We start from the raw sequence: 13,917 nt of genomic DNA on the forward strand, positions 1-13,917 counted from the left end.
TAAAATACTTTTTATAACAAGTTGTACCCAAATATAGCTGCAAGTTCGTTGTATAAAAAAAGGAAATTATCTTTAAGACAATTGAAGATAACTCATGAATTTTAATTATTATTATCATCCTACCATTTTATATGCTTCTGATAAGGATAATAATATTTAAAGACGGTTTTCCATGCCCACGTCACTAATCTTGCGTCACAACACTCATTTAAAAAAAAATCTAAATTTCGTCCTCACGTAGGAATCTAATCCTGTCTGGAGTTGATTACAGATGTCCATGGGCGACAGTAGCCACTTACCATCCGGTGGATTGCATGCTCATCTACTGCTCCTATATGATAAAATAATATATTACTAATAATATACATGCATGGTATTACACGTGCCTTAGCTACTAAGTTTAAAATAATAAACATTATCTTGTACAAGAAAATTTAAGGTTTACTTAAAGTCAAAGCTCAAGTCAATTACTAAATTTAAATGTTTAGTACTTGTCATGAATATGAAGTGTAGCGTTACATCATACATGTTTATAAATAAACTATTAGTATAACTAATAAAAACCCACAGCTTATTAACTGGCCAAGAAATCAATTTGAACCTGTCGGTAGTTTTATTATTGTATTTGTTTCGCCCGCGGCTCTGCCCGCGTGGGCTTCATTTACCACGGTAAAGAGTCTAGGTCTAGGTCTATGTCTATGTGTCCCTGTAGTACCGGGACCAGAATAGGGCTACGGTATCCCTTGCCTGTCGTAAGAGGCGACTAAAATGGGCTTCCGGGGTTGCGGGCGGCAAGAGTGGGAGCTCAAACCGTCCAGCAAGCGACCCCGGGAAGGACAGCGGTTTGTGTGATCGCATATCGCTGTAATCACTAGGGGATGTGAGAGGAGCGTAAATTGCTCCCCCCAGGGCAGAGCCCGATAAAAGGGCATCGCGTTAGGAGGACTCCGGTTGTGTTCCGTTGGAGATCCCGGAGTTCTCTACCAAACGCTGAGGACGGCCACCGAGGGGGTTTTTAGTGCGGTAAAAATCCCACATAACCCGGCCTCACTCCCATGGCGTCGGGTACCTTTTGAAGGTTTCCCCCTCGTCAACAAAAAAAAAAAGATCTAGGTCTATGTGTTAATCTAGGTCATTAATTTGCTATATGCCGAATTTTATCCAAATCTGTTCAGCCGTATTGGCGTAAAAGAATTACAAACATCCATCATATCAAACTTTAAGATTAGTAGATACTCTATGATATTGAGTTGTTTTGCGCGCGGGTTTGACGTGATTCTTTTGTTTTTTGTTTTTCATCCCTTCCCTGATTTTTATTGACATTGGTATGCCATGCTACGCTGATCACATGAGGAAAATATATGTGTACCAATCTTACCAGCAGAAACTATAGGTAGAATTAAAATTATAGATAGGAAAAACTTTAAGGTAAAACACTTTTAGTTGGTATTTTTTTTTTTATTATTTCAAAACTTTTTCAATTCAAAATCTAGGCATGTAATTTTAGACGAACTATAAGTACATTAAAAATATGCAGAAGTTAGTAGGTAGTTGTCTAGACTTTAAGTCCCTGTGCATTTGTAAAAGGAAATCCAACTCCTAAACAGGATCGACTTTCTATGGTTCTCTTAACGGGCTTGTTATACAACGGCCGTTTCCGAATACGATTACTTCCGAGTCAATGGCGTTAATTGTCAAGATCAAGACCAACTATAAATACAGATAATTAAATGTAAATGTTTGTCTATTGTTTTCAATTTCCCGCTTTTACTTTTCTGGTTGAATTTTATATTTTTAGGTCATTGGAGCAGGAAAACATGCAACATAATTATGATGTTAAAATCTAAGTATGATATATGTTTGAGCACTTCATATACTATTTATTTATGTATAACCCTGTCTACTTAACTAGATATCCGGCTGATGACGTCATATATATATGTATTAGTAGTATCTACAAAAACACACTCATTTTTCCTGTTACATATTACAGATTAATTTAATAATCAAACAAAAACGTATTTACCATTGAAACATGGTAATCCACTTTTTGTCTCCTTAAATCATAGCCTTGGATTTAAAACTAAAGTACATATTATGTCTGCTTACAAACCATAGGCTATGCGTACAGATTATTACATTACACTATGGTATATTAACCCTCCTTCTAACCACCTTGTGGTAAGAAACTAGTTTCCTAGGTTAATTATTCTAGACTCTACATCAGTTGGAAGGTATTGCCATCTACGTTGCTTTTCATATATAATGTGTGGCATGCAAGTTTTCTAACATGTTTTCTTACGTTGTAATGTGGTTTGATACAAATATAGCTGGCTGCTTTGTAGAAAATTATCTCCTTCTATTACTGCTTAGTTTTTGTAGACTTCTAAATTGTTAGTAAACATTAATCACTCGATATTCAAAGGTGGTAGAAACCTTTGGCAGTAATACTACGGCATCTCTGCCACGCTTCTTTTTGCCTTATAAAAGCCAAAATGGTATCGTAGTGAATTTTAGCCTGAAAATCTGTCGTCCAAGATAATGTATATTTTTATCAAATGTAGTGTTTAGATATATATATTTTTTAATTTATCGCTCTTACTAATGGGCACATCCCATGTCCGGAGTATACTCATAATAATTCAAATAAGCCCAGCAATTTAAAAAATAATCATTATTCACACCAATTATACCATACAATAACAAAACTTAAAAAATAAACGCAGTGAAAGTCAAATCCTTAACATTTCAAAGTAACACTACTTCGTCTTAATTGCCACTAGACTATGACCACTAATTACCCAAATTAATTATCATTAATCATCAATGCATCCAAAACAAAAACGCTCGTAGACGTTAGTCATATTCCTACAAATGAAAGGTTAGATTTAGTGAAATACTGGCTCCAGCAAGGTTGGTTTCACGCGCTAAAAATTATCTGGGTCGACCGAGACGAAATGGGGTGAGCAGAATGAAACCATAGAAGCCGACTCACCGCTTACAGTACCTACCTAAAATGCTGAACTTTGCAAATAGGGCGTGTTTGTAAAGAGAAATTAAACAAGGAGTAATCTACATGAACACGTACGAATCTTGTTGGTTGGTTACATATCTATTTCCTATAAGATAAGATATAACCAAGGTCTTTCAGATAGTAGTACGTTTTATGGTGTACCTTTTAAATTTTCGTGAAACTTACAATTTCATATAAATTTACATTTTATCTTCGAAGTAATATTTCCAATGAATTTCGAATGTCTTGCCATCCTAATTGAATCCTTATTATTATTTTAAGATTAACATCTAGTTTCTCTTTTACATAACCTCCCTATACCAAAAACATTGACATCACAATAGGAAATACATAATAAATTTTACGACGATTTCGTTATCTTATCAATAGGGAATCGACATGGCCGGCGACCCGACAAATAAAAGCCAAAACATAACATGATGATTACGGATATGTTTAAACACGTTAGCAAAACTGTTTTGTAAAAGGACGATAAGTGGATAAACCAATCCGAAAGGACTGTGAAATATTTGACGATTGTTTACCAGTGGATACTAAGCCTCAAGTCATGCCAATTTAATCCAAGGTTGGTTTTACGCGCTAAAACCTATGTAGGTCGGTTGAAGACGAAAATATAATAGAGAGAGGAACCGAAGAAAATATGGCTCTGAATATGAAGACAAAGAATTAGCTAAGAGCATAAATTAAAGGGTCTGAATCATAAAATACGGCGCTTTCCCAAAAAATGAAGAGGAGAGACCTAGTAAAGGTTGACTATAAGACTACTTTTGAAAAAGATAGAAAACTTTTTACCTGGAGGTCCAAAAAAGTTCAGTTCAGTTAGTATGAACAATTAAATATAATAATCGTGCATAACAGAATCATAAAAACATTTATCTTTATAAGCAGATTAATCATATTCGCTCATAAACATGGCTTAAAAACTTGTATTTCTACTTTGGTGATACGGTCGTATTAGCGCAAGCTTTTTCCTTCCCCGTATACTTTCTGCATATAATGCATCGTGGTTTTAGTTGCCGAGGCGCCGATATATGGAAACTTGAAGGCAGAAAGTAAAGCAAGGCTAAAGAGTTGAACTAGCAAAAGAGAAAGGTGTCTAGTCGGTAATTAGTGTACAACGATCAAGTTTAGCGCGAAATTGCAATTAATGAGATTCCAATTTGCCCATTAGCATTACGGAATTTAATTTTTAAGCTTAGATTTTATGAATCATGCATTTCTTCACTGGAAGAAAAGATTACGAAGTAAATGTGATGCCTCCAATAAATATTTTCGAAACTATTTTTGCTCAATGTAACTAATAGGATATCTTCTCTCTATAAACAGTTTGTTTCGAGATTGTAATTGAATAAACAATATTATGCAAAGTGCGAATTTAGATGATGAATGTATGGAAATTGAAACCAGTAAATAAAGCACGACTAATGACTGAACAATAGAAGAGAAAGGTGCCTAATTGTTACCGTATAATTATGAGGTAACTAATTAATCATACTTCCATTATGCCAATTAGCAATGCGGAATTAAAGCTTCATAGGATTTCTGATTAATCTTTCACTCGTATTTGGAAGCAATGAAGAAAAAAATTCTGAAATTTATGAGGTAACGCTTGTAAATTCCACGCTTCATTATTTACGTTGTACCTATATTTCATGGATTAAAAATTAATTCAATCCACTATTGTGTCATTGCTAATTGGTCCCTGCTCATAGTGAGGGTTCAGGCCATAGTCAACTACGCTGGTCAAATGTGGATTGGTAGAGTTCACATATTTTTGAAAAGTGTTAAAGAACTGCCATAAGCATATACATAGGTTTCCTCACAATATTTTCCTTCACCGTTACACGCTACACTACTGCGCATATTACACTATATGCTATTAACCCCGACGCATATTTGCTAAAAAAAGCATGAAATAATTTTGACTGAATTTCAAACTTCTCGAGATTGTTAAGTATTTCTCATAACGGCAAAATGTAGGATATTATATTTCTCCAATACATAACCGATATTGACGTCCATCCGTTATTTTATCACGATGTTCGTATCAAGCATGATAAGTGTGGTGTACTCAATTCCTAATTTCATCCAAGATTATCTTTCATATCGATTGCTTATCCATAAATATGAGAACAGATAAGCACACCTGATTTTAATCCAGCTCACGTAATGTATTACGATTCTTGTAAAGAGCCAAGGAACATATTAATCGTCATACATACTTTTATGACTAGGTTTCTTCATTTGAATATGAAATTAACTATGGGGAATTACAAAAACATACTCTTAGGGGGATAACAAATGGAAGTAGGTACATGCTCTGAGCAAATTCATTTCGATCAAGATGATTAAGCTAGAGTAAACAAAGAAACTAATTTCCTATACTGATTTCATATTTAATATTGTTGTTCATTTCGTTTTAGTTCACCAAAGCAATGAAACCATCAAAACATTTGTAGGCTGAAGAAATTCTCCGTGGGTGGAATTAGTCACTGCTCCTATAACAGATTTACAATGCACTGGCTAGATGACTAGCAAGGCCTAAAATAGAGCCGAACAGTACTGTATTCAGACATCGTGAAGACATGATTAAGGTCAACAACCGACCATTACTTGACATCAGTGGTATTAGATTTGTCCCAGTTAATATTATTTTTACAGATCTTTCAAAAGCTTTGTAAAGCGATACAAATATTGTTTTCGATATTAATATTGCAGAGAATATTAAAATTAAATTTTAATTAATTGATCTTTGTGTTGTTTGTAATTTGTAACAAAACATTGATAACTTTTGTATAAATGAACGTACAGTTATTAACGGGGCATCTATTCTTTGACACAAAAGCGATAACCTTTGGGTAGTCAATAATTTAAATTATAGACTTATTACTGCGTTAAGTTTTTACATGTTTTTGAACTTACGGCCATGTGCCCGATCTCCGTTGCCGGTGAGCTCGAGGCTGGTGGTCTGGCAGCGAATGCAACAGAGCTTGAGGGATCAGGCTCTTCGACGCTCGTCGCCTGAACCTGTACTCGGACCTCTCCACACCCTTGGCCACCTTCAACTTCGAAAGTTCCCCCTCGGACCCGCTCCACAAGGAATCGATTGACAGCATCGTGTTCAAGAAACTTTAACACATCACTAAACAAACCCTTAGCAGCGTCCACGACCGTTACAATTAGGGCGTCATGTTTCAGCAGCCACGGACCGTCATATCCCGCGGAAATATTAGGTGTGCAATTATACAACGTTAAGACAAAATGTATGTAAAGTTTCACAACACGCGTGTTTGGGTACGGCAACCTTCCGAGGCGGTATGCCGGTGAGAAATCTTATTGCAAAATTTTGCACACGTAAAGCCCGCTCGACTGGATTGTTAAATATTGCAAGGCTGGGGAGTCGTGAATTTTGAATGATTCGTAACGAAAACACGGCAAACCGAGTCCGCCGCAGGCGAGCGTACGTGGACTCGCCTCAGGAGGGACTGGCCGACTGATGATAGGCGCGGAATACACCGGCACCGGAATACGCCACTATCGAATGTTCGAAAATTGCAAACAATTACAGGGCTTTGTGTTATATTGCTTTATCGCGGTAGCTCGCTCTAGACGCTGATAACATACACAGCCTTGTAAAAGTTTGGTAAATAAATAAATTCATTTAAATGTCCAAGAAAACTAGGGTAATGCGATCACGATTAATATGTAATTTTTAGTCGGATTATTGTACAATTTTTCTAAACCTACCACGCGTTACACTGGCTACCGATATCCTAAGTACAATTTTTGCTGTATAATATACCATCGGTGACTTACGTATTCGTTAAATCCTATAATTTTATGAACATGCGAATATCGCCGACATAATTACTCTAAGTGATAAATCTGGTGTTTTGACGAAACACCTGAATGATCACTTTTTAAGAACTCATGCTTTGTCAGCAGCTATTAAAGTGTTTACTGTCGTTAGCATTTATAATTACTAGATAGACCTGAACTAATAATTATTGGCAACATAAGTTATCTTGAATCAGAAAATCATCGTTCAGAATTTTACCCGATTTTTATGCCATATATTATATTTTTAGGTGGTAGAACCCTTTGTGGTTCGACTCCGGCGGCACCACCGCCACACCTATTTCTACCTAATAACAGCAGTGTTAGGCGCTTAACATCAGGTGGACTGCATGCTCGTCTGCTACTCTTATATAATAATAAAAAAAAAATGCCGAAATAATTACACAGTAGATAATATTCGCAGTAATATTCGTTAATTATAGATTATAGATAGAATTATAGATTTAGTTATCCTTGTTACGTCGCGAGATTCGTTCCCGTTACGAAGGACGTTAGCGACGTATTCGACCTGCGTTTGACAACCTTAAATTATATAAATTTGGTCCACCTTTTAAAAATAGGTTGACGAAAAAGAAGGCTTCCCATCTTTTATAAGTGAAATTTTTCCACTCGCCAAATGATCCGCGGACCGAATCCGGCCCGGGCCCGGCCCTGACGGTGGCGCATATTTGAGTATGTCGGTCGGCAGCTCTGGCCTGTAGACTGAATATTTGTAGAAAATGAATGATACCAAAGAAAATCTATTGTGAGGAATGTAAGTTTGGGTGGCTACAATTAGCACCATTTCCTCTTTCTTGGACTATGCTAATGGTTAAGGGGTTAAATTCAGGAGATGGCCAATATGAAAACCTAACAAATTATAATATAAAAAATATAAAAAAACCCAGTTAAATATGAAAACCTAACAAATTATGATGACTAAGACTAAATCTCTTTTTCAGAAGACCTGTGTGTGAAACTTTCTAATTGATGCACTGAGAGCAATTATGAAAAATTTCACTTAGTTGCTGAAATCTCAATGTCGGATGCTAATCTTTACAGAAGTGAAAGTATATAGCTGTTAGCTACTAACTCTTTCATCCGCTAATAATTTATGTATGCACTTTCTGAAGCTGAAGTTGTAGAATGTATTGCAAAGTTTATGTTTATTACTCACTTTCTTCAATTACTCATAGGTATGTGCTTTCTAATCTTTAGCCACAGATGTAATATCAGGTAGTCTATTAAGTGTCAGTTTATCTTATTAATTTTTATTTAAATGTGGAGGGTACATTTTTTTGAGTGTATGTCTGTATGTCGGATTCTTTGGCCTAAATAGCTGGATTTTAACATGTGCGGTGTCATTGGATTTGTCTAATTAGCTGCATTACTTTTCTTTGCCATAAATAATTTTTATGCAGCAAGGTTTTTGTTTTCATTATAATTAATAGTTTGAGAAGAATTTTATAATCCATTGAAATTATTATATGGGCAAGACATTTATACAACATGAAACATTCTTAATTAATCCTCAGTTGTTGTAATATGTTTTATTATCTTTTCCAATAAAATGGAATAAGCAACACAAAAGCCTTGTCATATTATGACCAGCACTTTTATTTAAAAAATACAATCTAACACATATTACAAATACAGCTGAACAACAAAATGTAATAAACAAAATAATGAAATATTATAATTAAGCTTTACATAATGTATTAAATTTAATTAATGTGTTTACTTTTTAAGATTGCATTAAATCATTTGATTTTTAAATTAAATATTATTTTATTTGCAGATGTTTCTGCACTATCTGTGTACACTGTTCTTTACTATTCCACTTAACTACAGCGTGACTAATAAGCGTGCAGTCATGTGATCGCTTAACAATTAGTTTCACTTTTATTTTAAAATTATTCTCATTTTTGTTTTTATTTTAATTCTAACATCAAAAAGATTTGAACACCAACTTTATTTGTTCAAGTGGATAGTGGAGCCGAATTATACACGCGTAATGGTTACTATCGTTAAGTGGAACACGCGGCAAATATGTGACAGTCCTATTAGAGAAATTGTGAACATTTCAAAATAACAACAAAGAAATATTTTATTTAGAAAATAGATGGAACGCCTTCGCACTTACCTTTCCTCTTCGTCGCCGCTATCTTTGCTTGTAGTCGGATGTTTGTGTTTTGACTTATGTTCCATGTTCATAATCATAACATAAACTCGTAACTATTCACAGCACTGTTACCGAAGATGTCCATTTTAACGAATATTGAAAATCAACCAATATAACAATCTTCTCTTAAACACAAATACAGTTCTTTTACCTTTATTTTGTTTAAAGCGACTATTTTTCTAACCTATAAGTCTAACTTAATTGTATTGACGTTAAACTTCACTTCACTTTTTTCTGTGTAATAATTTGACAATGACATTGACAATTGACATTGACTGATTTATTTTTTATTTATTGCAATGTAAAAAAATCAACGATCCTGACTAAATCGTGTTATAAATGACTTTTATTTAAACATAATCAAAATAGAATAGGTAGTAAGTTATGATATTAATACAAGTTATTAATTAAACATGTTCATATTTTATGAACTAAAAAGTGAAAAACAAAGAGTTATTGCTGTTATAAAAATAGATAAAAAGAGGATATAAAAAAATAATGGAATTTTTTATTATTATCGTTCGTAATTTGAAAATTAGCGCCTAAATTCAATTCTGTTTTAGTTTAGTGACGATCAGCAGCACAATTCTGCGGGCCATAATTGGGTACTTGACAGTTATAACAATAAAATATGAAATATGTTGGATATGATAGCTTATAAGTAAACATAAATTATGCAGTATTTCGTTTATTTTTTAATATGTTCTAAGTATTTTAATTTTTAAAAAGAAATTTTCGATTTTTATCTGTGGATTTTAAATCCCAAAACGGCGACAGTGCTGCCTCAAATGTCATGTGACGTCACTACATCGAAACCTGTCGATCACATGGAAACCTGAAGTATAGTGCCACCAACTTATCTGTTCAGTTGACAGGGTCGCTAGTGCAGCGTCCAATGTTACCATATAATTATATTTGCCTACTGAAGAGGGAGCTCAACAACTTTGAGACCTATGATTTTTACTAGATAAAATATGTAAAAAATATTTAAAAAGATAAATAACCTTCGTAAACATCCTAAAAAAAAGAACTAGGTTAATAATGTCAAATTTTAATTCTTAAATGATATTCTAGGACAGGAAAAATAAAAAGTCCAGAATTATTAACTATAATTATTTATATTTTATAAAAATTAAATTTATATTTTATAAAAATAATTATGGTCATGATCTCTAACTTCGAGGGGCTCCACACCAGACATCCCTGAGCGAAATAATGACGATGCGCCTGAGGTGCCTGTGCCAAGTGATTTACATAATTCGTCATCAGAGTCACTTGAATCGCTTTCGCTATCACTATGCAACTTAATAATGAATGGTTCTTCTAAATATCCATCATTGTTCCTGTATTTTTCTTCAATTCTTTTTACGTGGTGACAATGGTTTTTCCACTCTTCTTTTGTTATTTTATCGAATGCATTCTGAATTAACTGGGGCATTTCAGCACTAGATTTACCAACATTTCGCTCAGCGACATTTCTCTTCATTGAACTCCAAACCATCTCGATTGGGTTCAAATCACAGTGGTATGGCGGTAACCTGAGAACAGAATGGCCATGACTTTTTAATAGATTATCTATTTCATATTCAGGAGCTGGTTTATTACGCTTTATTAATTCTTGCAGTTGAGGTTTCGTCATTTGCTCAGAAAATTCTATATTTCTCTCCCTCAGCCACAATTGCATGACAGCCTTAGTGTGGTTTGAATTGGGACATTTATTAACACAAATGCTGTGATAGGGGGCATTGTCCATCACTATAAGAGTATGCTTATGCAGGTTCGGCAGCAATTTCTTAATAGTCCATCTTTTAAAATTATCATTATTCATTTCATCATGGTAGTCACCGCTCTTAGTGTTTGATTTAAACACAAGAAGAGCATTCTCTACAAAACCTTCTTCGCCTCCTGCATGAACTATAATCCACCTATTCCCTTTTGATACTGGCTCCAAATCACCTTCAACATCTGGGCCTTGCCAACATTTGTCAGTTGAGTGAGATGAGTGTATATAGGTCTCATCTAAATAAACGACGGTTTTTTTTTCTCCAGACTCATTCTCACGAATTTTTTGTAAGTATGCAGCCCTCCACGCAGTTATGTCATTACGCTCACATAGCACTTTTCTATTTGTTTTAGTTTTTTTAAAACGAAATCCTATTTTATGCAGCAGTTTTCTAAGTGTTTCACGTTTTGCAGAGAAATCAATTTCTTCTCTAAGTATGTTTAATAATTTTGGTATAGTCGGAATTTCTTTCCTAAATGAATAAAATTCATGAATTTTTCTCCGTATGACGCCAATGTCAAAATCATCAATGTCCAATTTTCCTGTTTTTCTTTCTCTATTCTTACCGGGAGTAGATAGTTTGACATTACTTTCTTCAGCTTTTTTCTTTTCATTCATGAGCTTGTAAACAAATCGTTCGCTTACTCCTGTAGCAAAAATATAAATACATGAAGTATAAAAAAACATTTACTACCAAAAATACTCAGTGACACTTTAACTAAGTAAAATAAAATAACTGAAATATTTACGCGGGACTTTCTATTAATTAACTATCAACACTTCATAGCAACACTAACCTGTCGCAGCTGCGACGCGTTCTGTCACTTTCTCAAACGGTATTTTCGGAGCTAGCAGGCGTTTTTCTTCCCTCATGAAATCTAAAACCTTTAAAATAATGACCCGTGCATCACTTTTGAGAGGCTTAGGCATTTTTAATCACTTATTACAATTATATTCGAATCGAAAAACAAAGAGCACTCACACTTCAAAGAATTGACAGCGGAATGACATTTCAAAATGGCGGTCGGCTTTGTTTTAGTTCCAGATTTGTCTACTGAACAGAAAAGTTGGTGGCACTATATGTGTAACGTCGAAGTTTATTTCTATATTTTCAATGTGTTGACGTCACGCTACGAAATGACACTTGACCGCCTGTTTTGGCGTAACGTTCCGTTTACCGTAATAAAAATATGTTTTTTATTAATAAATAGCCCTTTTTCGAAAAAATGATCAATGAAAGGCATATATAATACGTATATGAATTCATTAAAACAGTTTCCCAAAAAGTGTCAAGTAGCCATTAAATCATTTCAACTATGTACAATGTTATATTTTGAAAGTGTTAAATTTGGTTGTATCCACATTGAATGGTATATAATATTTCAGTTATTAAAGCTATTATTATTAACGTTATGCTTTTGCGAAAATCTTGTATTATAAGAATAGCGCCTAATAAAATAATAGCCGCAACAAAACGTAAGTATGTCATTGTTTGTTGCTTTTATAAAAGTAATTTAATTATGTAAATTCTGCAGTTCGAAGAATAACGCCGGTATAAATAATAATTATAGCACTATTTTACCTGAAAGTATTTAATCTGTCTGCCACCTTTGTAAGTGGCGTTTTCCTTAAAGGTCCAGGAGAGCCACCTGGTGAGTTTTCTCTGGACTCCGCGGCCATGGCGCGTGCCACCATCAAGTCCTGCTCGTTCAACATTCTGAAATATATTGCCCAAATGTATGACAATGACTATGTCTTACGATACAATGTATACTACATCAATGCTATTTTCAACAAATCATAGTATAGTCCGCGCCAACTGCTAGTCCGCTCAGAAGTTGTTGCGAGAAGGTTTAGTCATACAATTTGATATGGCGACGCGTGTCATTTTTATATTCAGAGCGGACTAGCAGTTTTACGCGGACTATACTTAATGTGATTGTTTGGTTGCATTGTTCAGAAATTAATAACACTATAAGTATAACTGTTTTTAACGGTAGTGAAAGCTTTATAATGGAACTGTATATATTATGTCTGTTTTACATATTATGTTGTTTACAAAGATACAGGTATATTGTGAAGTTTAACAACCAATACTTGCTCAAAATAACTATGGATGGATCTAACGCTCTTTATCCTCGATCCTCAATATCGAGTTCTCCCATACACATATATTATAAATATGTGTATTATACATACATGCAGCGCTTGTAACTAGTGCAATTAGCACTACTTAATATTGTAATGTAATTCAAATCGAGCTTTTAAACTATCGAGTAATGAGTTTATAATATAAGTTCTCGATTGAAAACTCATACTAAGGGTACTGGATACCTACCCACGCCAAGATTGCTAGAGGATAGGGGTATGTCGTAATAAATCAAATCAAATCAAATCATTTTTTTTATTCAAAATAGGTTCTTTACAGATCACTTTTTGAAAGTCAATACAAATACCACCACTTCACAAGGTGTTTCGTTATGGAGAAGAAGCGGCGAAAGAAACTCCATAACACACATCTTGGTTAATGGTAAATTAACAATATTTAATGAAGGTGAAATAAACTAATCCTGTTTTGGTTTGTAGTTATAAACTTAGTGACTTGCACCAAAGAGTATAGTCACCTATGACTTGCACTCACTTCTTATTGAAACAAATTAAATAAACTTTTTTCAAATATGCCAATGTCCGAGAAAAAGAACAACATGAATAGCAACGTTACTGGTAGGTACATAGGTACCTATACTTAAAATAGAGTTGTTTTATTATTATTTTACTACTTTAATTATGTTCAACATCAAGTTTTGGTTAATTTAAAAGTCACATTTTGTAGGATAAAATTAGAACTTTGCCAGTTAATAATTTTATTTGATCTTGCTATTTTACATATTTTGAGTGTTAAACCAGCCAATGTTTGAGTAAATGTACCTATATCTATTAGGCTAAGCACTCACTGAACTGCAAAAATGTTATTAAAATATTAAAGTAATTCTAGAACCCGATTATTTCCGCGCAATGCACGGTTGTCTGCAATGTTTGAAGGTGGTAGAACCCTGTGTGGTACGACTCCTGCGGCACCAC

The 13,917-nt window shown here is 34.2% G+C and overlaps 2 protein-coding genes across 3 annotated transcripts in view; both read right to left on the bottom strand.

Annotated features, from left to right (window-relative positions):
* LOC140753852 (NAD kinase) overlaps positions 1 to 12,553 on the bottom strand; it is a 47,891-nt gene extending 35,338 nt beyond the window's left edge. Inside the window, exon 1 of one of the 2 annotated variants that reach the window (XM_073088657.1) lies at positions 12,419 to 12,553. In XM_073088657.1, coding sequence (XP_072944758.1) covers positions 12,419 to 12,552 — 134 coding nt within the window. In that variant the 5' untranslated portion in view covers position 12,553. Of the gene's footprint in view, positions 1 to 5,956; positions 6,544 to 12,418 lie in introns of those variants that run through there. The other variant, XM_073088656.1, reaches the window with a different exon arrangement.
* LOC140753820 (uncharacterized) lies at positions 10,192 to 11,920 on the bottom strand. The gene is made up of 2 exons (XM_073088613.1): positions 11,634 to 11,920; positions 10,192 to 11,483 (listed from the first exon to the last, which is right to left on the bottom strand). The coding sequence occupies exons 1-2, from the start codon at positions 11,764 to 11,766 to the stop codon at positions 10,192 to 10,194; spliced, it is 1,425 nt and encodes a 474-aa protein (XP_072944714.1). The 5' UTR covers positions 11,767 to 11,920.
* Positions 12,554 to 13,917: the final 1,364 nt, after the last annotated feature.

The sequence above is a fragment of the Epargyreus clarus genome, unplaced genomic scaffold (assembly GCF_041222505.1).
Source record: "Epargyreus clarus isolate Ecla_fem2 unplaced genomic scaffold, WU_Ecla_fem_2.2 ptg000027l, whole genome shotgun sequence".
NCBI classification, from domain to species: Eukaryota; Metazoa; Arthropoda; class Insecta; order Lepidoptera; family Hesperiidae; genus Epargyreus; species Epargyreus clarus.

Excerpts from the sequence above, each read along its gene's own strand:
- LOC140753820 (XM_073088613.1), bottom strand. The coding sequence starts at position 11,766 with ATGCCTAAGCCTCTCAAAAGTGATGCACGGGTCATTATTTTAAAGGTT. Across the intron at positions 11,484-11,633 it reads ACGCGTCGCAGCTGCGACAG|GAGTAAGCGAACGATTTGTT; the intron begins GTTAGTGTTGCT and ends TTTTTGCTACAG.